This window comes from Garra rufa, chromosome 12 (genome assembly GCF_049309525.1).
Source record: "Garra rufa chromosome 12, GarRuf1.0, whole genome shotgun sequence".
NCBI classification, from domain to species: domain Eukaryota; kingdom Metazoa; phylum Chordata; class Actinopteri; order Cypriniformes; family Cyprinidae; genus Garra; species Garra rufa.
Genome location: NC_133372.1, coordinates 21,232,117 through 21,259,939, shown reverse-complemented (window position 1 = coordinate 21,259,939; position 27,823 = coordinate 21,232,117). Strand labels below are relative to the sequence as shown.

The following is a 27,823-nucleotide window of genomic DNA, read 5'->3' as shown; positions in this document are numbered from 1 at the left end:
TAATTTTATGAAGCTCAAAAATACTTTTTGTATGCAAAGAAAACAAAAATAGCTACTTTATTCAATGATTTCTTCTGTTCTGCTATAGTCATTAACGCGGGTACCGCAACACTTGCATTTTCAATGTCAGCAGCACCACACGTATGCGCCGTGGTACTCTCAGGTAATGGCACCTACAGTGATGCTGAGGAGAGGAATTGTTAAATAAAGTTTTTTTTTCTTTGTGCACAAAAAAGTATTCTTTTACCTACATAAACTTATGTCACATTGACCATTTTATTGATGTCCTTACTACGTTTCCGTGCCTTCACCGTAGTAGGACCCTTGCTGTCTATGCAGTGTTAAAAAGCTTTTTTCATCAAAATTTCATCAAAAATATCTTAATTTGTGTTCCGAAGATGAACGAATGTCTTATGGGTTTGGAACGACATGAGGGTGAGTAATTAGTGACAGAATTTTCATTTTTTGGGAACTATTCCTTTGTTTCTTTGGTAACAAAGTATCTGCTGTTATGTTAAATAGAAATTTTATCTAAGCAGTGGAATTTTTTTCTTCGTTTAATTCAAAATCTTTATCTTCAAAAGTAAAGTTCATTCTAACCTCTGCTAAAGTGATGGCCAGCATAAGCCATGGTGGTGGACAGTAGGTGTAACTGTCAAAATACCACTTGCGGTCCACCTCTCTTGGCAAAGTCTCATAGGCAATGTGACGTACAAGCCTCCGAGACAGACCCAAGCCCACTTCCTCTCTCAGTGCGGAATTCCTGAGCTGCCGACTCCCCTGCAGGATCGCTCGACGGAAACTGTTTGAGCGCTTGTTGCTCATCTGAAAAAAAAAAACATGACATAAACTGAACAGTCATGTTTATTACCACTTTTCTTGTAAATATGCATATGATCATGTAGTCACTAATACATAGTAAGTTACTAATTCATTTAGTATTGGTAGTCATTCATTCCTGTAAGTTTTTTGTCAAAAACTTTAATATTTATCTGTGAGGCAATTATTATAATTCTTTATAATCTTTATGGTTGTTTTATTTATTTATTCAGAATCTGTGACTATACTAACTCATCACCTGTTTTTTGGAAATATTCCTGATGTTATTGGTCTGTGAGCTGTCTTTTTGTCTTTGACAGTGCACCCTATCCCACATCCCATGCCCCCCTTCTCTGCCACAGGCAGAATGCCACTGTTGTCACTTAGCAACCGATTAAAGATTCCACACTCATCTCCAAGTCTCAGAGCAGCTGTGTAACAAACAGTGTGTAAGTTATTGCATGTGTGTGTGTGTGTGTGTGTGTGTATGTGTGTGCGTGTGTGCGTATGAGACAATGCTGTTCAAACAAGCTTTTCACTGCTGAGGCAAAAAGCCCTCCTCAAAAACCTGGAATGTTCTTTTATCCCATGCCAGGCTCCTGATCAGGAATACAGGTCATGCATTATGTAAGTTGTGGAAGAGGCCTTGAGAAGGATGAAGAAATTTAGTTGGAAAGCCCCTAAAGGTGTTGTCTTTGCCATCACATTGGGATCAAATGAAAAAGTTTAAAATATGACTAAGCTGACCTACAAAGCTTACAGGTTCACGTGATTCACACAGTAAAGCTATAAAAACTCAAGAAAGAAGCCAACTTTGTGAAAAACTAAAGTGGGAAATAACGACGGCAGACTCCTGCCTGTATAACAGCTTCTCTTAAATGAGATTCTATAGATGAACATGCATACACAACCATCTGCAAGCTGTTACATCAGTACCTGTTTGCTTTTTTATTACTAGATCCATAAACCTGTATTAATTTATAAATGTATAAATCTGGAAATGTTAAAAATACATAGTGCAAAATGCAAATCTTCATAATATATGTGACCCTGGACCACAAAACCAAAAGTAGCAATAGCCAAAAAATACTGTTATAAGTGCACGTGCTGGACGGAACGAGACGCGACGAGATTAACCATAAACACTATTTAATATAATCTTCTGGTATACAGGCAGGAACAAAGATCACTTCCACACACGATAAACATGTAACAATTAAAGACCAACAGTAAACTCAAGAAACAAACAGACTTATAAAGGGTGTGCTAATTACAAGGACAGGTGCAGGGAATCACAGTAATGATGGGCTAAACCAAATGACACAGATCAACAGGGGGAGACAACGGGCGAAACCAAAGACATAAACTGACAGAACTGTGACAAATACATTGTACAGGTCAAAATTACTATTTTTTTAATGCCAAAAATCATTAGGATATTAAGTAAAGATCATGTTCCATGAACATATTTTGTAAATTTCCTACCGTAAATATATCAAGACTTGCTTTTTGATTAGCAATATGCATTGCTAAGAACCTCATTTGGACAAATTTTGTCCTAAATTGTCCTATCCTAATGAACCATACATCAATGGGAAGCTTATTCAGCATCAGCTTTTAGATGATGTCTGAAAAAAATTTATGCTTATAGCTGGTTTTGTGGTCCAGGGTCACATATGTAGAAAGTAACATTAACTATTAACATTAATAAACAGTGAATGCTGTCAAATTATTGTTAATTTTTTGTTCATGATGCCCAATTCATTTCTTGACAATAACCTAATATGTTACTCTTGTTAGTGAATACTTGATTTACCATATATTTATCATGATTTGAAAGAACTTACTTGAGCTGCTTACTTCAACCTCACAAACAACCTATATTCTATTATTTTTTCTTCTATAATTTTTTTACTACTGTTACCCATCAGCTTTAATAAAATATCTCGCATCTAACAGCTCTAACAGTTATATAAAGAGTGTGCCATAACACACACCTGATACACAGTTTACACATTCCCGACAAAAACAAACAGACATTAAGTGCTCCGTGGGATTCACTTTTCTGTGGCATAATGATTTGTAGACGATCTTTGTGTCAGCTGTTTCCATGGAAACCATGGAAAAGTCAAACAATATGGGGTATAGACAATACACACACAAACTGTGATATCTCTGCCATGTTCTCTACTGTCAGAGCACCATGGTACAGCTGAAGAAAAAACTCTGAAAATGACATAATAGAGTGGCGCTGCCACACTTACAAAATGGACATAATTGTGAAACATGGATTCTAATGCATGTATGTAGAATTTTCCATACCTCCCAGTCCCCTATCTTGTAATTCCTTTCTACTGTTTTTTTATCCCTTAAAATAAAATTTTTATCCAACACTTGTTATTACAATCTGTCTTTCCCCTGTATCTCTGTTCTCATTGTTACAGTGGACAATGAATGAGAGCTGTACAGGAACAATAGAAGTGTAGAGACCCCAACTGCATGCTCCTCATTCCTCTCTGTCCCACTTTCACATGGTCTGCTACAGCCAATCAAAACACAGAATCTGATTCAAAGTTTCATTGCACTGCTTTATAGCACTATAGCTCTATTCTCCAGCCACTGTGGTGAACAATGAGACTCTTTGAAGAGTTGCTGTATGTGTGAAAGAAAGACTGAGAGAGAATGAGAAAGAGACAGGGAAAAGGGCAGAAGAGGGTGTGAGATTGAGGATGGGTGGCATTCAGATTTTCACACAGATTTGAAGCATTCCCATGCAAGTGGAATGGAATATTCCAAGTTTTGGCTTTTAGTTCAGAGTCAGAAGTTCTACAAACCTCACCTCAAGTTCATCTGCAGAACTCACCAGGTTAACAAAATCCTGGTAGCAGATCTTTCCATCAGCATTTCCGTCAGCCAGAGCAAGAAGAACCTCCAGCTTGTGGGGGTCCAGTTCTGATCCATGAGCCGCAAGCAGGTCTCGGAAACGCTCCGTACTGATGAAGCCTGAATTCTCTGGGTCATACTAAACATATCACACAGGAGAAACATTAAATTAGAATTCATTTTCGCATTTTGATTTTATAAATTTTTACAACACTCACTAGTGAACATTCTAAAATAATTTAAAACAAATTCTATCTGACATCTTTGAACTTATAAAAAGATGGCTATAAGGGCTATAAGTAGAGGGACATTACTGGATTTCATCTATTAGATAAGTTAAACAATAAACATTAGGGAATGTGATGGTTAATGTGTTAACACACTGAATATTATCATCTTTACTGCCAAATCAACACAGAAGCTGTATCTGAAGTGTAATAAATACTGTACCATGACTGTAAAAATAATTTTAAATATGATTGTTCTTTAATATAAACCTCTGAATACAGAAACATGGCATTCAATAAAGAATTTCAGAGCTGATAGGAACTGAGCCACAGCACAAATGTCACACACAAAGTTTCTGGCAAAGACCTGTTTATTCAGAAATGCTAGAGAAAGTCAGATGGGGGTGTTTAACAAAAGTAGAGTCATTTGCATTCTTTCTGTGGTGAATTGTAATTATCATCTAATTATTACTGAAGCTCACCAAGTAAAATATCACCCAAAATCGGTTCATAATGCCTCACTATTAATTCTCACTATAAAGTGTTTGCTTATTAGCATGCATATTACTAGCATATTGGCTATTTATTAGTACACAAAGCACACATTAACGCTTTATTCTGCCTGACCATATTTTACATCTTTAAATCCAAACCCATACCTAAACTTAATAACCACTTTGTTAACTATTAATAAGCATCAAATTAAGAGTTTACTGAGACAAAAGTCATAGTTAATAGTGAGATATGGACCCCAAACTAATGTCTGACTGTTGGAGCTTACAAGCATGAATATTTGTGTTTAGGTAATCAAAGAATAAGGATGGTTTATAGGCACAATATGTTTTCACCACTAAATACGCTGCTCAAAACAAACAAAGAAACAAAGGCGTGGTTTGATGACGCTAAAGTGATTGCTAATGAAGGGCGATTGCTGTACATGGCTTGAAAGCAGCTGAGCTTTTATCACAGTCAACTGCTTTCGCTTCTTCCGGTCATGCGCAAATAGAAACAATCAGCACTGTTTTATCATACTAGATACATTTGAGTGTGTTGAAAGTTCTGTTATAATGCTACTCTGTGCGTTCATCACCTGTCTAATAAAATGCATAACATATTAAAGTTTCTTTGGGGTTTCCATGTTTTCAACAAAACAAAAACTGAAAATCTGAAAGAAGTATGACATCATTGGAAGGCTGTCATGTATCTGGTCTATCCTGTCTTCATGTACTCTTGCACCACACTTCATGGACTTCATTCCCCACAAGCCACTGCTCTAATCACTGCATTCACCTGCTCTCACTTTACTGATTACTGCTCACAGCTGCACCTCATCACACTGTCTGCATTTAAGCCACTCACACACACAGCCACCTGGCGAAGTCTTCTGGCGAAGTTCCCTATGGTCGTAATTCCGAGCGTTTTCCCTTGTGTTGGTTTCTCTGTGTATAGTCAGCTGCAAATATGGTTTGACCCCAAAAAAATTCTAACAAAAGGTTTCTCAGTGGTTTACAGTAGTATCAGATGTACTTAAAAACATACTAAAAGTTTACCAAAGTTTGACTCCAAGAAAGGCCCCATTTTCAAAATGGCGGCCGTCAGGTCCTTAAAATGACCATTACTCCTTTGTATTCCTCCTAGACCAGGAATACTGGTGCCTGATACATGTTTTGGCCATGTAATATTTTAATTAGCATATTTGCATGATAGATACAGGTAAATTATAAAATTTAAATATAAATATCTAAATTAAAATGTCGTGGAAAAGTTAATTTATTTCAGTAATTCAACTCAAATTGTGAAGCTCGTGTATTAAACGAGTCATCGGATGCCCATTTTCCACAAGTTCATATGATTCTTTAGGGTCTTAATGAAAAGTCTGTAATATACTTTGGTTCAAAATTCTCAATAGTAGTGTAAAAAAAACACCCTTTTACCTTGTCAAAATCAGCTCTGCAAAATATCAGCTCATTTTATCGCATGGGCCCTTTAAATGCAAACGAGCTCTGCTCGCCCCGCCCCTCTCTGCTGAGGGATTAGGATCTGTAATGTTTAGTTTAGCCACGTTTAGCTGCATTCAGCCGTGTTTATCGGCAAAACTTGCCAACTAGCACATTATTAAGATTCACACGAACAGAAACGCATATGTAGATCGGGATCGGCGCTTTCCTTTTAAAAACGAAAGTAACGTTGTCCTCTACCTCTTAAGCAGCTCAGATGTTGGGAGCAAATGACTACTGCTATGTTCATTATTACATCCAACAACAGAACACCTCAATCACTCAATTAGTCTTCTTCTGCACCTGAGTCACACAATGGCGATCGGAGTCGGACTGTTTCAGCTCGGTGAGGGCGGATCTAAGGTAAGACGCTCATGTCAATCTACTATCGTGGGAGTGGCCTCTGTTGGTGTTCCGTCACAACGACAAGAAGCTGAGAATGACCCAATTTTAAAAAGGGGATATTACTTTTAAAGATTAAAAAAATACCACTGGGTGGATTTTTATCATTGTAGGGTGGTTGTGTACACAAACTGCCAACACACATTAATGTTCAAACAAAATCTAAAAGTTAGTTTTGCGTCCGATGACCCCTTTAAATAAATTCATTTCACACAGACTGAAGTAGTTTAAGTCTTTGGTTCTTTTAATCGTGATGATTTGGCTCACATTTAACAAAAAAACACCAATTCACTATCTCAACAAATTAGAATATGCTGACTTGCAAATCAGCTAATCAACTCAAAACACCTGCAAAGGTTTTCTGAGTCTTCAAAATGGTCTCTTAGTTTGGTTCACTAAGCTACACAATCATGGGGAAGACTGTTGATCTGAAAGTTGTCCAGAAGACAATCATTGACACCCTTCACAAGGAGGGTAAGCCACAAACATTCATTGCCAAAGAAGCTGGCTGTTCACAGAGTGCTGTATCCAAGCATGTTAACAGAAAGTTAAGTGGAAGGAAAAAGTGTGGAAGAAAAAGATGCACAACCAACCGAGAGAACTGCAGCCTTGAGAGGCTTGTGAAGCAAAATCGATTCAAGAATTTGGGTGAATTTCACAAGGAATAGACTGGACTTGCGTCAAGGCATCAAGAGCCACCACACACAGACGTGTCAAGGAATTTGGCTACAGTTGTCATATTCCTCTTGTTAAGCCATTCCTGAACCACAGACAACGTCAGAGTCGTCTTACCTGGGCTAAGGAGAAGAAGAAAAGAACTGTTGCCCAGTGGTCCAAAGTCCTCTTTTCAGATGAGAGCAAGGTCCTGGAGTCCGGAGGAAGGGTGGAGAAGCTCATAGCCCAAGTTGCTTGAAGTCCAGTGTTAAGTTTCCACAATCTGTGATGATTTGGGGTGCAATGTCATCTGCTGGTGTTGGTCCACTGTATTTTTTTGAAAACCAAGTCACTGCACCCGTTTACCAAGAAATTTTAGAGCACTTCATGCTTTCTTCTGCTGACCAGCTTTTTAAAGATGCTGATTTCATTTTCCAACAGGATTTGGTACCTGTCCACACTGTCAAAAGCACCAAAAGTTGGTTAAATGACCCTGGTGTTGGTGTGCTTGACTGGCCAGCAAACTCACCAGACCTGAACCCCATAGAGAATCTATGGGGTATTGTCAAGAGGAAAACGAGAAACAAGAGACCAAAAAATGCAGATGAGCTGAAGGCCACTGTCAAAGAAACCTGGGCTTCCATACCACCTCAGCAGTGCCACAGACTGATCACCTCCATGCCACGCTGAATTGAGGCAGTAATTAAAGCAAAAGAAGTATTGAGTACATATACAGTAAATGGACATACTTTCCAGAAGGCCAACAATTCACTAAAAAGTTTATTTTTTATTTTTTATTAGTCTTATGAAGTATTCTAATTTGTTGAGATAGTGAATTGGTGGGTTTTTGTTAAATGTGAGGCAAATCATCACAATTAAAAGAACCAAAGACTTAAACTACTTCAGTCTGTGTGCAGTGAATTTATTTAATACACAAGTTTCACAATTTAAGTTGAATTACTGAAATTAATGAACTTTTCCACAACATTCTAATTTATTGAGATGCACCTGAAAGTGATTACAAGTACAATTATATATTAAAGCAGCTTGAAATAAGTGACCATTTAGAGGGTTCACACACAGGCCTCTGTTCGGGCTAATTCAGAGTTTTTTTATGATCAAAGTTATACAACTCCAATTTAAGGAACTTTTGGGTGCAGTAACTTTTACATTGAATGTCAAGTCTGTGTTTTAGAAGAAAAAAAAGAGCTGTATGTGTCCAAAAACATGTACTGAGTAGGAGTTACATGACATAGGCTAAATCGTTTAAAACTCTGGTTCACCCCAAACAAAGATAAAACCTTACAGTAATCTCACAACATCATGTATTTCATAAGTATGTTATCATGTCTGTGCAATTTAGACGAGTCCAATGGATTCATAGACCCAGAAAACATGGGTTAGACACCAAGATTACTTGGCTAGGTCAAATAATGAAGGAGTTAGGATATTTTAAGGGTTTTCTGCCCATCTTGGACGCCATCTTGAAAATGACACCTTTCTAGTGGTCAAACTTTGGTAAACTTTTAGTATGTTATTAAGGACACCTAATACTACAAAAAACAGCTGAGAAACCTTTTGTTAGAATTTTTTTGGGGTTAGGTGTTTTTTTTTCATATATGCAGCCGCCTAGTATGACTCTGGACTGTGTACCCCGTTGACGATTCCTGCTACCTGCCATTGCGACCATTGCCTGTGTATCGAACTGTTTCCTGGATTTTCTACGTTGTTCCTGTTTTCCTGGTGATTATTCCTGCCTGTTGACTATTCTCAATAAATGCTGCAATTGGATCCGCACGTCTCTGACCCTCATTGTGACAGAAGACTTCGCCATTACAAGGATCCAGCAGCGAGTATGATGCCATCCGGTTCCAGCACGAACTCCACGGTACAGATCATGCTTCTCAAGCAGGGTGAGCGGACAATTGAGGATTATGCTATGGCCTTCATTGAATTGGCTAATCGGTCTACGATGGATGAGCAGTGCCTGATGATTTTCTTTCGGGGAGGACTCTTAGAGCCATTAGCTTCACTCATGCCCATGTTCGAACCTGGCTGGACTTTACAAACGTACATTGACTTTGCTCTGCAAATGAGTGGCTCTCTTTTTACTGTGGGAATTCAAGAAGAAGACGACAACAATGTCCCCACAGTAAACTCCAGCTCAGAGCCACCACACAAGATGGCCGCTAACCCAGAACCACAGCACCCACATTTTACCACGGCTTGGCAAAGGTTAATGTCTAGCGTGGAGGACCCACCGCTGCTGTCGGCTCGAGCAGCTGGTCTCCCAACCAGCCTCCCAGAGCCTCCGCTGGTTCAGCCCAGCCTTCCAGAGCTTCCGCTGGTTCAGCCCAGTCTTCCAGAGCCTCCGCTGGTTCAGCCCAGTCTTCCAGAGCCTCCGCTGGTTCAGCCCAGCCTTCCAGAGCCTCCGCTGGTTCCGCCCGGCCTTCCAGAGCCTCCGCTGGTCCCGCCCGGCCTTCCAGAGCCTCCGCTGGTCCCGCCCGGCCTTCCAGAGTCTCCGCTGGTTCCGCCCGGCCTTCCAGAGCCTCCGCTGGTCCCGCCCGGCCTTCCAGAGCCTCCGCTGGTCCCGCCCGGCCTTCCAGAGCCTCCGCTGGTTCCGCCCGGTCTTCCAGAGCCTCCGCTGGTTCCGCCCGGCCTTCCAGAGCCTCCGCTGGTTCCGCCCAGCCTTCCAGAGCCTCTGCTGGTTCAGCCCAGTCCTCCAGAGCCTCCGCTGGTTCCATCCAGTCGTCCTGAGATTCCTGTCTGCCCGGTTCTGGTCACGGAGGCCATGTATGGACTGTGTGGGTTCCCACCCGCCCTCCCTGCTGCTCCAGTCCCGCCACCTCTGTCTCCTGACAGTCCCTCTGCTCACCCACATCCCACCTTCGGTGCAGAGGACTTGCCGTGGGACTGCCAGTCTCCATCGTTGTCCAGACTGAAGGATCCCTCACCATCACCTCCAGCCTCAGAGTCCTGGACTCCACCTCGGCCCTCCGACCCTGCGGCTCCACCCCGGCTCTGTGCTCCCTCGTCTCCGTTGTCGGCCGTCGGCCCACCAGCTCCTCCGGGCTCCATCGTCTCTCCGGCTCCGCCCCGGTCAGTCGTCGCCCCACCTTCGCCTCTGGACTCTACTCCTCCGGCTGCGCCTCGTCACTTCGTCCTGCCGGCTCTGTGGACCTCCTCCCTCCCGTGGGCACAGTCTCGATCCTCTGTCACTCCGGCTCCGCTGCGTACCTCCGGACCTCCATCTCCGCCGGGGTCGCCAGAGCCTTGGGTTCCGCCTTGGCCCTCCGGATCCTCTGTGTCGCCCAGGACCATCGACTCTCCGGTTCCGCCTTGGGCTCCACCGACTCCACCTCCGTCGGTCGGCCCCATGCAGGAGCCAACCCTTCCTCCGCCATGGCTTCTCCCTCCGTCGGCTCCGCCGCAGTTCATAGCTCCATTACCCCCACATGGACCTGGCCCTCCATCCCTCCCCCTGTTCCGCCTCCGCTCCACCACCCTCCGGGTTTCATTAGGTGGTTAGAGCGTCTGGAAGCCGCTCCTTGGGGAGGGGCTCTGTCATGTATCTGGTCTATCCTGTCTTCATGTACTCTTGCACCACACTTCATGGACTTCATTCCCCACAAGCCACTGCTCTAATCACTGCATTCACCTGCTCTCACTTTACTGATTACTGCTCACAGCTGCACCTCATCACACTGTCTGCATTTAAGCCACTCACACACACAGCCACCTGGCGAAGTCTTCTGGCGAAGTTCCCTATGGTCGTAATTCCGAGCGTTTTCCCTTGTGTTGGTTTCTCTGTGTATGACTCTGGACTGTGTACCCCGTTGACGATTCCTGCTACCTGCCATTGCGACCATTGCCTGTGTATCGAACTGTTTCCTGGATTTTCTACGTTGTTCCTGTTTTCCTGGTGATTATTCCTGCCTGTTGACTATTCTCAATAAATGCTGCAATTGGATCCGCACGTCTCTGACCCTCATTGTGACAAAGGCGACGCAATGACGTGGTCCGTTTCTCTGGATTTAATTATTCTTTGAAACATTTGGGATAATGTAAGTACAGTAAGTCAGCAAAACATATAACACTGTTCTAGTGGTTTTTAGATATTTTAATAAAAAATCCTACATATTGTGCCTTTAATAGCATAATGTCAATAACATGATCTGTGTTTGACATTGTGTTTTGTGTCATTGAGTCATTTTGAGTCAAAGTTCAAAGAGCTCATCCTGTTTTAGTAATTGGTGTCAATGTGTCAGCCCTTCAGGCTTTCATACATTGATTTACTGTTTGCTTGGACAGATAAGGTCATAAGGCCACAGAGTAAAAGGATAAGCATTTAAAGTTTGAGCAGCAATAGGTCTTTGAAATCCAATTAGAGCACATCATAAAACACACACACACACACACACACACACACACACACACACACACACACACACACACACACACACACACACACACACACACATGTTGGGTTTACATGTTTTATGGGGACATTCCATAGGCGTAATGGTTTTCATACTGTACAAACCGTACTTTCTATCGCCCTACACCTACCCTACACCTAAATCTAGCCCTCACAGGAGATTGTGCATACTTTTACTTCCTCAAAAAAACTCATTGTGCATGATTTATAAGCCTGTTTCCTCCTGGGGACCTAAGAAATGTCCCCACAAGGTCAAAATCTACTGGTATTTCTATCCTTGTGGGGACATTTGGTCCCCACAACGTGATGAATACCAGGTACACACACACACACACACACACACACACACACACACACACGCACACACACACACCTATTTATATTTGCACATAAATATGGATCAAGATTACAGTTTTTTTCAGTCGCTAACAAGCGTTTGTCCAAACAGTTGTCACATTTTCAAAACTCTAAACACAATTAGCACAGCATCGGTCTTTTGTGGCCATACCATTTACACATTTCATGTCGTTTTCACCCAATACGCAGTCAGAGAACACATTTCCACAATGCTTACATTTTCTTAACAGACAAGCTATACCTCCCAACAAAATTATGGATTGTTTTTGTAGTATTTCCGAATGTTAACACACAACATCCCACAATAGCAAAAACAATATTCCAAACCTTAGATACAGTATAAAAACCTCTGATTCTGCAATGATATCAGTTCAAAAACAATATCAATATCAAAAATATATCTCAGCTGATAATAAACAAACAATTAAATAATTGACACACAGCTGATTTATGTTTATGTCTGGCTTAGACTCAGAGGCAGTGGTTATTTTTTTCTATTACATTTACACTTATACAGTAAAATGAGGACTTTGAGGAGTGATGTTTTGGAAACAGGGTTGGGGTCAATTCAGGAATGAACTCAACAATTCCAATTCAAAGAAGGAAATGGAATTGGAATGGAATTGGAATTGGAATTCAACAACAATTACAGGGAAACAGAGTTGGAATTGAATAGGAATTATAGGAAGTGGAATTAAATTCAGAGAAATTCCAATGAATTCCATTTATTGCTGTTTCTGAGCATCTATGTGTGATTGCACTTAGAGACATACATTTGAACTTTATTTATGATGCTTTACAAATACCAAGTAATGTATGAAATAGAGTTGATCAAATGCAGTTAAATAAAATGAATGACAGTGGTGATAAGTTTATCTATGCACTATACATTCAATATATGATTACCACATAATATATGTCTCAACTCACAAAAAATGAGTCATGTTCATTCATGTATTTCATTCACTTTTTATTGCATCAAATTATAGTAATTTCCTGAAATTTGGCATGTGAAATGATCATACTTAACCAACTAAACATACAGTACTTTGTATTTCTTTTATATGTTTGTTGTTTATGTGATTTACAATATTTAATGTGTTATAAACTAGCAACTCAAGTGGAATTTTTTGGAATTTATTTGATTTCAATTCTGTTTCCTGACATTCCAATTCCAAATCCAATTCCATTCCAGGAAATGAATTGGAATTTACCATTCATTCTCAATTCAACATCGCAGAGATTAGATACAGTAATTTTGTGCTTTTTTTTTTAGACCCCCCCCCCCGCCCCTTTTTTTTTATCTGGGCTTTTTGCTGTTGTTATTTTTGTTTATTTATTTATTTTTTGTTCAGAATGCTCTTGTGTGTTTCATGGATATTTTGTTCACTGTAAGCAATACTATAAAACTTTTTCTGTTCTATCATACCATGTTTCTACTGTACCTCCTGTAATAAACAGAAAAAGAAATGTATTTGCTTTTTACTGGAATGCTTTTGAATGTGAACATTACTGTACATGTGGACAGACAGTTCCCAACCAAGAAATTTAGTGTCAAAACGGTGGATTGCATGTTTTGCATGCAAATACCTGTAAAAACTAAAACATAAAAAGTCTATGCAGTTTTTGCATGTACCTTGTGAAGTGAAATCAAGTGTTATTCTTTGACAGAATTATTTCATTTTGAGTCAAATTTCCAGTGTTTTGGTAAAGTTAGTGTGTGCAGAGAAAGATGTGTTCTGTTTTGAAATGAAGAGTTAGTATATATTTAACAAAATGTATTTTTGAGAAGAAAATTATCCATTTGGCCAATTGTGTTTTGTAGGTGTGAGTCTGTGTTAAGAGTTTAGAAAAAGTATCTTAAGTATGGGTAAGCGCTTGTTAGCGATTGAAAAAAACTGTAATACACAGTATACTTAATATTATCAAAGCTAAAAAAAAAAAAAATCAACACATGCAGATAGTGTATCAGATGGATCTGTATAAACCAAATTAAACATTTCTCTCACTGAATGGGAACATTGACGCTTTAATGTTAGCTAACCTGTCATGTTAATGCAAGTCATTCTGCAATGTCATTTAGGTGATGTTACAAACAACTTATTTTAAACAAGATTTGTTTAAAACAATGCACTCAGCAGTTTTCCACAGGCAGGCAAATTGACTTTAATGTACAACCTTAATCAACCACTCATACTTTACACAGATTTTACCATAGGTAGGGAATTTAGATTGCCTAGAACCTACTCATTATAGAATCATTGTACTGCACAGACTCATATTTTTTTCTATTCTATTCTATTCTATTCTATTCTATTCTATTCTATTCTATTCTATTTTATCTAATTTATTAAATAAAGGTGCACCAACATCATGATAATAGACTAATAAAGAATTAAAGCTGCAAGCAGCGTTGACCGGGCCCTCGCCGTCTGGCAGTCGCCATCCCGATAGCATCAGGAAAACGGTGCCCAGTTGGCACATGCATTCACAATAACCCTTTGGACTAACCCTAACTGTCTCTCCTCCTGTCTGACTCTTTCTCTTACCACCCATCCCACCTCCTTACACTCAGCCACTTACCACACAAACACACACATAGAGTGCAGAGCAGAGTGAGATCAGATTTGTTTTTTAATTTTCTTTCATTCGTGGAGTTTTATATAATTATGAAATGAACTGTGTTTAATCAGAATGAATAGTTATTTGTATGAAAAAAGTTTCAAAGAGTTAGGATGCTGCACTTTAAATATATAACAAATCATTGAAAATTGAAAATGGGAAATGAAATTCTAGGCACGCTATCTGCCTCAAAAACACAGGAAACAAATATTTGAATGTATTTTGTATTTTGTATTTTTTTTATTTGCCATGGCAACAGCATTTGATGCATCTAGGACACCTTTACAGACTCTCATCAGCCGTGTTTTTACATCATTCTGATGAAGTTTGAAGAAAATCGAGTACAAATATATTGTTCGTTGTTCGTTCGTGTGTTAGTTCATTAACCAATGTTAACAAAAGAGACCCTATTTTAAATAGTTACCATGTTTTATGATCTACATCCATTTTTTAATATTATTTTAATGATCTATAAGCATCTGTGAAATAATTATAAACAAATATATTAAAAATAAATACATATTTACTTAGTTGATGTATTTGTTTCTCATTCTAATTAAGTGAACTGAGCAGTATAGTGTCATACTTATAAGATTTTTTATTCTATCAGTGAGATTGTATATATGTATATAAATCATATAATTTTTCCTTAAAAGATTAAAAAAAGATTTTAATGCTCTTTAAGCACCTATACAAAATAATTATGTAAAAGTACACTGACAGTACAGTCTATATCAACTGATTCTATTGATTATTTTCATTCTTATACACTGAGAATGAGCTAAATAGCATTAGAGGTCAAACGATTCCTTATCTTATGAGGACCTCTAGTGTTCATCCCTGGTATTAGAGCTTTAATCTGACAAATTTATGTGACACTTTTAATGTTTTTGGGGCCTCTGAGCATGATAACATTTTGAAACTACACGTATTTCCTAAGAATTTCTTGTTCTTTATATGTAAAAAGTTTTGATGAGTTAGAATAATGCAATTTAAAGATATATGAAAATAACTCTTCATCTTTTTTATTGTTACTTTCATAAATCACCACATCAACACCATTCAAGATGTCCCAAAGCCGTTCACAATTTAACATCTTCAGTATCTTGGCATCATGTTGACAAAGTTTGCTGTGAACTGTCTGATTCTGCTATGAGTGATATGAATTTATTCACAGCTATATTTAAAAACACAGGAAACAAATGTTAAAGTTTGACATGTTGCCATGGCAACAGCATTTGATGTATCAAGGACCCCTTCACAGATTCTCATCGGCCGTGTTTTGATATTATTCTGATGAAGTTTGAAGCAAATTGAGTAAAATTAAGAGGTTGATTTAAAAGCGTTTTGCAAGCAACACACTTCCTGCTGCCAGTTGGTGGCGCTATAACTTTGACTCATAATAGTCACATCTCTGTGATCGGTATCATACGACGAACAAACTGTTTAAGTTTGGTCAAAATCAGATAAAGTGTGTCAAAATTATTAGACATTTCCTGTTTCTCATTTCTCGCCATAATTCGTCGCCCTGCCAAGGCCAAACCGTTCGAGATACCAAAAATCCCCTGGCAATTTTGCATTCCCAATATCTTGAGATCATGCTGACCGAGTTTGGTGGCCATCGGTGGAAAGGTCTGGGAGGAGTATTTCAAATTCCACAGCTTGATTTTTCAAAAAATCCATATTTAAATAAAAATAGCTGACTTCCTGTTGGTCGTAGCTAATGGGTGTAAATTAGAAAGTTGTCCGGCTTGATGAGTCCAATATATGTACCGAGTTTGGTGACTGTAGGACAAAGTAATCCCCCAACTTTTGTCAAAAGGTGGCGCTATGGAGCGCCTGCTCCACGCCCATTTATGGGCTTTTATCAGTGTTTAACTGTCATTAATACAGATGTGTGTGTTGAGTTTCATGAAATTCTAAGCATTTTAAGTGGCTCAAAAACACAAAAAACTAAAGTTAAAGTTTGACACGTTGCCATGGCAACATGATAAAAGTTATGGATAACGCCCTTCACAGATTCTTATCGGTCGTGTTTTGACATTATTGTGATGAAGTTTGAAGCAAATTGAGTAAAATTAAGAGGCTGAGTTTAAAGCGTTTCTAAAACGTCACGCTTTCTGCTGCCAGTTGGTGGCGCTATAACTTTGACTCATAATAGTCACATCTCTGTGATCGGCATCAGACGGTGAACAAATTGCTGAAGTTTGGTCAAAATCAGACAAAGTATGTCAAAGTTATTAGGCACTTCCTGTTTCTCATTTCTCGCCATAAATTTGTCGCCCCGTCACGGTCAAACCGTTCGAGATATCAAAAATCCCCTGGCAATTTTGCGTCCCCAATGTCTTGAGATCATGCTGACCGAGTTTGGTGGCCATCGGTGGAAAGGCCTAGTAGGAGTATTTCAAATTCCATTGCATGCACTTTTTAGACATCCCTGAATAGCCGACTTCCTGTTTGGCGAAGCACGGACTATGAGTGTGAAATTTGTTCGGCCCGATGAGGTCTATATGTGTATGAATTTTGGTGACTGTAGGTCAACCGTTGTGCGCTCCAGAGCCCTTCAAAAGTCGCAATTTTTAACGCTGTGCCATGCCCCCCCCAGGTGACCCCCCCATGTCAAAGTCTGTCCGGCCCTGATGGCCGCAGGTTCCAATGTGTGTGCAAAGTTTCAAGAGTTTTCGTGTATGTTAAGGCCCCCGAAATCCCCCAAAACATTGAAAAAAAAAATAAAATAATAATAATTAAAGCTGCAAGCAGCGATGAACGGGCCCTCGCACCCGGGCTCACCGCCGACCGGTGGCTTTAGGAAAACAGCAAACGGTGGGCATTATGCTTTTAAAACAGTAAATGTAGGAAAAATAGATCAAAGTCACTTAAATGTGCCAAACCTCCTGCTGCCAGCTGGTGGCGCTATGCCTGTAACTGATTATTGACATGTAGATGTGTTCAGGCCAGCACTTTCATCAAACATATGAAGTCTGGTGCAGATTGACCTTGGTATGTTTAAGTTAGTGCAAGATATGATATATCCTGCTGTCAATAGGTGGCGCTATGATGATATCTGAATATTGGCCTTAAGATGTCTTCAGGCCAGGACTCTTATCAAACATGTGAAGTTTGAGGCAGATTGGACATTTTATGGCTGAGTTATAACAACTTCTATGTCCATGACCAAACATCAAACTTTGTCAGGCCACCACGGACATGCCTTTCAACGAAAACTCAAGATCTTCGCAATTTAACATCACTAAAGCCTTTTTATTAGACTGACCGATTTTAGTGTTGATCTGTATAAATCTCTTGGAGGAGTTTGTTGTAGAGTACAGCATGACACTTCCTGTTGCCAGCAGGTGGCGCTATGACTATAACTGAATATGGGAATGTAGATGTCTTCAGGTCAGGAGTGTTATCACACATGTGAAGTTTGGGACAGATCGGACATTGTATGCCTGAGTTATAGAAACTTCCTTTTTCATGGCGAAACATCGAAATTTGCGAGACCGCTATGGACACGCCCTCCAATGAAAACTCTAGATCTTTGCAATTTAACGTCACAAAGTGCTTTAGATTACACTCAGCAAGTTTGGCGTTAATCCGGATAAATCTCTAGGAGGAGTTCGTTCAAGTACGAGGCCTGAAAATGGCAAAAATGACAAAATTTGCTGAGAAAATTAAAAATAACCGACTTCCTGTTGGGTGTCAAATTTTGCTCCAAGAAGCTTTTTTGTAGGTATTGGACCCTATTTTAAATAGTTACCATGTTTTATGGTCTACAAGCATTTTTAAATATTATTTTAATAGTCTATAAGCATCTGTGAAATAATTATAAACAAATATATTGAAAATAAATACATATTAACTTAGTTGACTTTTTGGCCTTTTTGTATTTGTTTCTCATTCTAATTAAGTGAACTGAGCAGTATAGTGTCATACTTATAAGATACTTTGTTCTATCAGTGAGAGTGTATATATGTATTTAAATCACATAATTTTTCCTTAAAAGATAAAAAAATAATATTTTAATGCTCTTTAAGCACCTATACAAAATAATTATGTAAAATTACACTGACAGTACAGTACATATCAACTGATTCTATGGATTATTGTCATTCTTATACACTGAGAATGAGCTAAATAGCATTAGAGGTCAAACGATTCCTTATCTTATGAGGACCTCTAGTGTTCATCCCTGGTATTAGAGCTTTAATCTGACGAATTTATTTGACACTTTTAATGTTTTTGGGGCCTCTGAGCATGATAACATTTTGAAACTACGCGTATTTCCTAAGAATTTCTTGTTCTTTATATGTAAAAAGTTTTGATGAGTAAGAATAATGCAATTTAAAGATATATGAAAATAACTCTTCATCTTTTTTATTGTTACTTTCATAAATCACCACATCAACACCGTTCAAGGTATCCCAAAGCCGTTCACAATATAGGGAACATTTTCCCTATATTCTGAGGATAATGATAAGAACATGATTCATGATTATAACAAAATGTTATTATTGCTTGCTTTACGTCCACCACTTCTGTTTAAATGTCATCGTTACCTATCTGTTCCATTTGTGTGTGGACATTGCTTTGCAGGTGACTCCTGTTATAAGACATCACTCTTAAGCGCTACATAACTAAGAATCAATTAGGAAAACGGTGCCCAGTTGGCACATGCATTCACAGTAACCCTCTGCCAGTTTGGATTTAAAGTTTACAGAAATGAAAGGGTTACATTTTTAAATCAACACACAGACAAATACACACTAAATATACAACTTTACCATCCAGTTTCATTTGTTAACATTGTTAACATGAACAATAATAAATAGCATTTATTAATGTTAATTAATATTAACCTAAAAAAGTACTCATATATTGTTTAAAGGTAAATTAGTATCTTTTAACATAGTGTATGTACTGTGAATTAACATGAACATGAACACAGTTCATGTGGGTATACAACAATAAACAATAAAGTGCTCAATAAACGCTTCATTCTTCCAAAATATCTTTAAAAATCAAGTTGGGTATTGTAATGGGGCGATATATAAATATAACTCATCTTAAAATGGTACAATTTTCAGATGTTTTGAACAGATAACAGCAAAGTTTGTTTTGTTGTCAAAGTTTGTCTTGAAATTGTTAGTGGTTTTTTTTTATTGAATCAAAAATTTTAATTATGAAAATAAATGTCTATCAATGAAGATAAATCGCTCATGCTAAAAAGCTGTATTTTTCTTAATCTTTTGCTATGTGACTGAATAGGACAAGTTCATGGTACAGTTCAGTAAAAAATAAATAAAAAACAACAACTGCAATATACAAAGAATGAAAGAGTTCGTGACCCTTTATATTTTCTCAAAGATCAGACTCTCAAAGTTCAGACTTATTTATGCAGATTAAACTACAGCAATGTGCAATGTGCAAATTGCATCTTCCTCAAAGATGGTCTTAAGCAATACAGCATGTTCCACTGGTCTCTCTCCCTTTCACCCCTCCCCCCTTCAGTCACTCTTAGTGTCAACACAGACTGTCAGCCCAGTGACAACAGTTTACTGATTTCTTTTTTTAATTTTCTTTAATTCATAGAAGCTTGAATAACTATGATATTACCAGCACTTGCTCATAATGATTAGATCTCTGTGTGAAAAAAGTTTTAAAGAGTTTGGATGCTGCACTTTAAAGATATAAAAAATTAGGGTTATGTTTTTTAAAAAATCACCACGTCAACACCGTTCAAGATATCCCAAATCCGCTCGCAATTTAACATCTTCAGAATCTTCTCTTCATGTTAAAAAAGTTTGGTGTGAATACCTTGTTATTCTTAGAAGGAGTGTGAATTTGTTTACAGCCTGATTTTTCCAAAAATCCACATTCAAATCAAAATAGCCGGCTTCCTGTTGGTCTTAGCTAATGAGTTTGATTTAGAAAGTTGTCCAGATTGATGAGAATAATATATGTACAGAGTTTGGTGACTGTAGGAAAAACTAACCCCCCAACTTTTGTCAAAAGATGGCGCTATAGAGTGCCTGCTCCACGCCCATTTATGACCTTTTGCCAGTGTCTAACTATCATTAATATTGATGTGTGTGTTGAGTTTCATGAAATTCTAAACATGTTATCTGCTTCGAAAAGACAGGAATCTAATTTTAAAGTTTAACACGTTGCCATGGCAACAGCATTTGATTTATCATCGTACCCTTTACATATTCTTATCGGCCGTGTTTTGACATTATTTTGATGAAGTTTGAAAAAAATCAAGTAAAATTAAGAGGCTGATTTCAACGCATTTTGAAAATGACACGCTTCCTGCTGCCAGTTGGTGGCGCTATAACTTTGACTCATAATAGTCACATTTATGGAATCGGCATCATACAACGAACAAACTGGTGAAGTTTCATCAGAATCAGGCAATGTGTGCAACAGTTATTAGACACTTCCTGTTTCTCATTTCTCGCCATAAATTTGTCGCCTTGCCACGGCCAAACCGTTCGAGATATCAAAAATCCCCTCGCAATTTAGCGTCCCCAATGTCTTGAGATCATGCTGACCGAGTTTGGTGACAATCGTATGGAAATCCTGGGAGGAGTACGTTAAATTCCAGAGCATGCGCTTTTTAAACAGCCCTAAATATCTCACTTCCTGTTGCGTTAAGAAAATGACATAGAGTACAAAAGTTGTTCAGCTCAATGAGTTCTATATGTGTACCGAGTTTCATATGTGTACGTTCAAGTATGTGTGCTATATGGCCCTAAAAATTCCAGGGGGCGCTGTAGAGTCCCCTTGCCACGCCCCGGTACCAGCCTCTGTGACGTCCTGATGGCCGCAGATTCCGACATGTGTGCAAATTTTCAAGAGTTTTTGAGCATGTTAAGACCCCCTTAAGTGCCCGGAAGGTTAACAAAAAAAAAAAAAAAAAAAAATAAGAATCCTTAGGAAAACAAGAGGGCCTTCGCCCATTCTGGGCTCGGGCCCTAATAATAATAATTAAAGCTGCAAGCAGCGTTGACCGGGCCCTCGCCGTCTGGCAGTCGCCATACTGATAGCATCTGGAAAACGGTGCCCAGTTGGCACATGCATTCACAATAACCCTTTGGACTAACCCTAACTGTCTCTCCTCCTGTCTGACTCTTTCTCTTACCACCCATCCCACCTCCTTACACTCAGCCACTTACCACACAAACACACACATAGAGTGCAGAGCAGAGTGAGATCAGATTTGTTTTTTAATTTTCTTTCATTCGTGGAGTTTTGTATAATTATGAAATGAACTGTGTTTAATCAGAATGAATAGTTATTTGTATGAAAAAAGTTTCAAAGAGTTAGGATGCTGCACTTTAAATATATAATAAATCATTGAAAATTGAAAATGGAAAATGAAATTCTAGGCACGCTATCTGCCTCAAAAACACAGGAAACAAATATTTGAATGTATTTTGTATTTTTATTTATTTGCCATGGCAACAGCATTTGATGCATCAGGGACGCCTTTACAGACTCTCATCGGCCGTGTTTTTACATCATTCTGATGAAGTTTGAAGAAAATCGAGTACAAATATATTGTTCGTTGTTCGTTCTTGTGTTAGTTCATTAACTAATGTTAACAAAAGAGACCCTATTTTAAATAGTTACCATGTTTTATGATCTACATCCATTTTTTAATATTATTTATTATTATTTATGATCTATAAGCATCTGTGAAATAATTATAAACAAATATATTAAAAATAAATACATATTAACTTAGTTGATGTATTTGTTTCTCATTCTAATTAAGTGAACTGAGCAGTATAGTGTCATACTTATAAGATTTTTTATTCTATCAGTGAGATTGTATATATGTATATAAATCATATAATTTTTCCTTAAAAGATTAAAAAAAGATTTTAATGCTCTTTAAGCACCTATACAAAATAATTATGTAAAAGTACACTGACAGTACAGTCTATATCAACTGATTCTATGGATTATTTTCATTCTTATACACTGAGAATGAGCTAAATAGCATTAGAGGTCAAACGATTCCTTATCTTATGAGGACCTCTAGTGTTCATCCCTGGTATTAGAGCTTTAATCTGACAAATTTATGTGACACTTTTAATGTTTTTGGGGCCTCTGAGCATGATAACATTTTGAAACTACACGTATTTCCTAAGAATTTCTTGTTGTTTATATGTAAAAAGTTTTGATGAGTAAGAATAATGCAATTTAAAGATATATGAAAATAACTCTTCATCTTTTTTATTGTTACTTTCATAAATCACCACATCAACACCGTTCAAGATGTCCCAAAGCCGTTCACAATTTAACATCTTCAGTATCTTGGCATCATGTTGACAAAGTTTGCTGTGAACTGTCTGATTCTGCTATGAGTGATATGAATTTATTCACAGCTATATTTAAAAACACAGGAAACAAATGTTAAAGTTTGACATGTTGCCATGGCAACAGCATTTGATGTATCAAGGACCCCTTCACAGATTTTCATCGGCCGTGTTTTGATATTATTCTGATGAAGTTTGAAGCAAATTGAGTAAAATAAAGAGGTTGATTTAAAAGTGTTTTGCAAGCAACACACTTCCTGCTGCCAGTTGGTGGCGCTATAACTTTGACTCATAATAGTCACATCTCTGTGATCGGTATCATACGACGAACAAACTGCTTAAGTTTGGTCAAAATCAGCTAAAGTGTGTCAAAATTATTAGACATTTCCTGTTTCTCATTTCTCGCCATAATTTGTCGCCCTGCCACGGCCAAACCGTTCGAGATAGCAAAAATCCCCTGGCAATTTTGCATTCCCAATATCTTGAGATCATGCTGACCGAGTTTGGTGGCCATCGGTGGAAAGGTCTAGGAGGAGTATTTCAAATTCCACAGCTTGATTTTTCCAAAAATCCATATTTAAATAAAAATAGCTGACTTCCTGTTGGTCGTAGCTAATGGGTGTAAATTAGAAAGTTGTCCGGCTTGATGAGTCCAATATATGTACCGAGTTTGGTGACTGTAGGACAAAGTAACCCCCCAACTTTTGTCAAAAGGTGGCGCTATGGAGCGCCTGCTCCACGCCCATTTATGGGCTTTTATCAGTGTTTAACTGTCATTAATACAGATGTGTGTGTTGAGTTTCATGAAATTCTAAGCATTTTAAGTGGCTCAAAAACACAAAAAACTAAAGTTAAAGTTTGACACGTTGCCATGGCAACATGATAAAAGTTATGGATAACGCCCTTCACAGATTCTTATCGGTCGTGTTTTGACATTATTGTGATGAAGTTTGAAGCAAATTGAGTAAAATTAAGAGGCTGAGTTTAAAGCGTTTCAAAAACGTCACGCTTTCTGCTGCCAGTTGGTGGCGCTATAACTTTGACTCATAATAGTCACATCTCTGTGATCGGCATCAGACGATGAACAAACTGCTGAAGTTTGGTCAAAATCAGACAAAGTATGTCAAAGTTATTAGGCACTTCCTGTTTCTCATTTCTCGCCATAAATTTGTCGCCCCGTCACGGTCAAACCGTTCGAGATATCAAAAATCCCCTGGCAATTTTGCGTCCCCAATGTCTTGAGATCATGCTGACCGAGTTTGGTGGCCATCGGTGGAAAGGCCTAGTAGGAGTATTTCAAATTCCATTGCATACACTTTTTAGACATCCCTGAATAGCCGACTTCCTGTTTGGCGAAGCACGGACTATGAGTGTGAAATTTGTTCGGCCCGATGAGGTCTATATGTGTATGAATTTTGGTGACTGTAGATCAACCGTTGTGCGCTCCAGAGCCCTTCAAAAGTCGCAATTTTTAACGCTGTGCCATGCCCCCCCCAGGTGACCCCCCCATGTCAAAGTCTGTCCGGCCCTGATGGCCGCAGGTTCCAATGTGTGTGCAAAGTTTCAAGAGTTTTTGTGTATGTTAAGGCCCCCGAAATCCCCCAAAACATTGAAAAAAAAATAATAATAATTAAAGCTGCAAGCAGCGTTGACCGGGCCCTCGCCGTCTGGCAGTCGCCATCCCGATAGCATCAGGAAAACGGTGCCCAGTTGGCACATGCATTCACAATAACCCTTTGGACTAACCCTAACTGTCTCTCCTCCTGTCTGACTCTTTCTCTTACCACCCATCCCACCTCCTTACACTCAGCCACTTACCACACAAACACACAGAGTGCAGAGCAGAGTGAGATCAGATTTGTTTTTTAATTTTCTTTCATTCGTGGAGTTTTGTATAATTATGAAATGAACTGTGTTTAATCAGAATGAATAGTTATTTGTATGAAAAAAGTTTCAAAGAGTTAGGATGCTGCACTTTAAATATATAATAAATCATTGAAAATTGAAAATGGAAAATTAAAGCTGCAAGCAGCGTTGACCGGGCCCTCGCCGTCTGGCAGTCGCCATCCCGATAGCATCAGGAAAACGGTGCCCAGTTGGCACATGCATTCACAATAACCCTTTGGACTAACCCTAACTGTCTCTCCTCTTGTCTGACTCTTTCTCTTACCACCCATCCCACCTCCTTACACTCAGCCACTTACCACACAAACACACACATAGAGTGCAGAGCAGAGTGAGATCAGATTTGTTTTTTAATTTTCTTTCATTCGTGGAGTTTTGTATAATTATGAAATGAACTGTGTTTAATCAGAATGAATAGTTATTTGTATGAAAAAAGTTTCAAAGAGTTAGGATGCTGCACTTTAAATATATAATAAATCATTGAAAATTGAAAATGGAAAATGAAATTCTAGGCACGCTATCTGCCTCAAAAACACAGGAAACAAATATTTGAATGTATTTTGTATTTTTATTTATTTGCCATGGCAACAGCATTTGATGCATCAGGGACGCCTTTACAGACTCTCATCGGCCGTGTTTTTACATCATTCTGATGAAGTTTGAAGAAAATCGAGTACAAAAATATTGTTCGTTGTTCGTTCGTGTGTTAGTTCATTAACCAATGTTAACAAAAGAGACCCTATTTTAAATAGTTACCATGTTTTATGATCTACATCAATTTTTTAATATTATTTTAATGATCTATAAGCATCTGTGAAATAATTATAAACAAATATATTAAAAATAAATACATATTAACTTAGTTGATGTATTTGTTTCTCATTCTAATTAAGTGAACTGAGCAGTATAGTGTCATACTTATAAGATTTTTTATTCTATCAGTGAGATTGTATATATGTATATAAATCATATAATTTTTCCTTAAAAGATTAAAAAAAGATTTTAATGCTCTTTAAGCACCTATACAAAATAATTATGTAAAAGTACACTGACAGTACAGTCTATATCAACTGATTCTATGGATTATTTTCATTCTTATACACTGAGAATGAGCTAAATAGCATTAGAGGTCAAACGATTCCTTATCTTATGAGGACCTCTAGTGTTCATCCCTGGTATTAGAGCTTTAATCTGACAAATTTATGTGACACTTTTAATGTTTTTGGGGCCTCTGAGCATGATAACATTTTGAAACTACACGTATTTCCTAAGAATTTCTTGTTCTTTATATGTAAAAAGTTTTGATGAGTTAGAATAATGCAATTTAAAGATATATGAAAATAACTCTTCATCTTTTTTATTGTTACTTTCATAAATCACCACATCAACACCGTTCAAGATGTCCCAAAGCCGTTCACAATTTAACATCTTCAGTATCTTGGCATCATGTTGACAAAGTTTGCTGTGAACTGTCTGATTCTGCTATGAGTGATATGAATTTATTCACAGCTATATTTAAAAACACAGGAAACAAATGTTAAAGTTTGACATGTTGCCATGGCAACAGCATTTGATTTATCAAGGACCCCTTCACAGATTCTCATCGGCCGTGTTTTGATATTATTCTGATGAAGTTTGAAGCAAATTGAGTAAAAATAAGAGGTTGATTTAAAAGCGTTTTGCAAGCAACACACTTCCTGCTGCCAGTTGGTGGCGCTATAACTTTGACTCATAATAGTCACATCTCTGTGATCGGTATCATACGACGAACAAACTGCTTAAGTTTGGTCAAAATCAGATAAAGTGTGTCAAAATTATTAGACATTTCCTGTTTCTCATTTCTCGCCATAATTTGTCGCCCTGCCACGGCCAAACCGTTCGAGATAGCAAAAATCCCCTGGCAATTTTGCATTCCCAATATCTTGAGATCATGCTGACCGAGTTTGGTGGCCATCGGTGGAAAGGTCTAGGAGGAGTATTTCAAATTCCACAGCTTGATTTTTCCAAAAATCCATATTTAAATAAAAATAGCTGACTTCCTGTTGGTCGTAGCTAATGGGTGTAAATTAGAAAGTTGTCCGGCTTGATGAGTCCAATATATGTACCGAGTGTGGTGACTGTAGGACAAAGTAACCCCCCAACTTTTGTCAAAAGGTGGCGCTATGGAGCGCCTGCTCCACGCCCATTTATGGGCTTTTATCAGTGTTTAACTGTCATTAATACAGATGTGTGTGTTGAGTTTCATGAAATTCTAAGCATTTTAAGTGGCTCAAAAACACAAAAAACTAAAGTTAAAGTTTGACACGTTGCCATGGCAACATGATAAAAGTTATGGATAACGCCCTTCACAGATTCTTATCGGTCGTGTTTTGACATTATTGGGATGAAGTTTGAAGCAAATTGAGTAAAATTAAGAGGCTGAGTTTAAAGCGTTTCAAAAACGTCACGCTTTCTGCTGCCAGTTGGTGGCGCTATAACTTTGACTCATAATAGTCACATCTCTGTGATCGGCATCAGACGATGAACAAACTGCTGAAGTTTGGTCAAAATCAAACAAAGTATGTCAAAGTTATTAGGCACTTCCTGTTTCTCATTTCTCGCCATAAATTTGTCGCCCCGTCACGGTCAAACCGTTCGAGATATCAAAAATCCCCTGGCAATTTTGCGTCCCCAATGTCTTGAGATCATGCTGACCGAGTTTGGTGGCCATCGGTGGAAAGGCCTAGTAGGAGTATTTCAAATTCCATTGCATGCACTTTTTAGACATCCCTGAATAGCCGACTTCCTGTTTGGCGAAGCACGGACTATGAGTGTGAAATTTGTTCGGCCCGATGAGGTCTATATGTGTATGAATTTTGGTGACTGTAGGTCAACCGTTGTGCGCTCCAGAGCCCTTCAAAAGTCGCAATTTTTAACGCTGTGCCATGCCCCCCCCAGGTGACCCCCCCATGTCAAAGTCTGTCCGGCCCTGATGGCCGCAGGTTCCAATGTGTGTGCAAAGTTTCAAGAGTTTTCGTGTATGTTAAGGCCCCCGAAATCCCCCAAAACATTGAAAAAAAAATAATAATAATAATAATAATCCTTAGAAAAACAATAGGGCCTTCGCCCTTTTGGGCTCGGGCCCTAATAATAATTAAAGCTGCAAGCAGCGTTGACCGGGCCCTCGCCGTCTGGCAGTCAGGAAAACGGTGC

The 27,823-nt window shown here is 38.5% G+C and overlaps 1 protein-coding gene across 4 annotated transcripts in view; it reads right to left on the bottom strand.

The window, feature by feature from the left end:
* Nucleotides 1–27,823, bottom strand: part of rhbdl3 (rhomboid, veinlet-like 3 (Drosophila)) — a 122,623-nt gene that overhangs the window by 32,912 nt on the left and 61,888 nt on the right. For 3 of the 4 annotated variants that reach the window (XM_073851798.1, XM_073851800.1, XM_073851801.1), the window contains 2 exons: nt 3,659–3,841; nt 601–825 (listed from right to left, as the gene is read on the bottom strand). In XM_073851798.1, coding sequence (XP_073707899.1) covers nt 601–825; nt 3,659–3,841 — 408 coding nt within the window. The remainder of the gene's footprint in view (nt 1–600; nt 826–3,658; nt 3,842–27,823) is intronic. The other variant, XM_073851799.1, reaches the window with a different exon arrangement.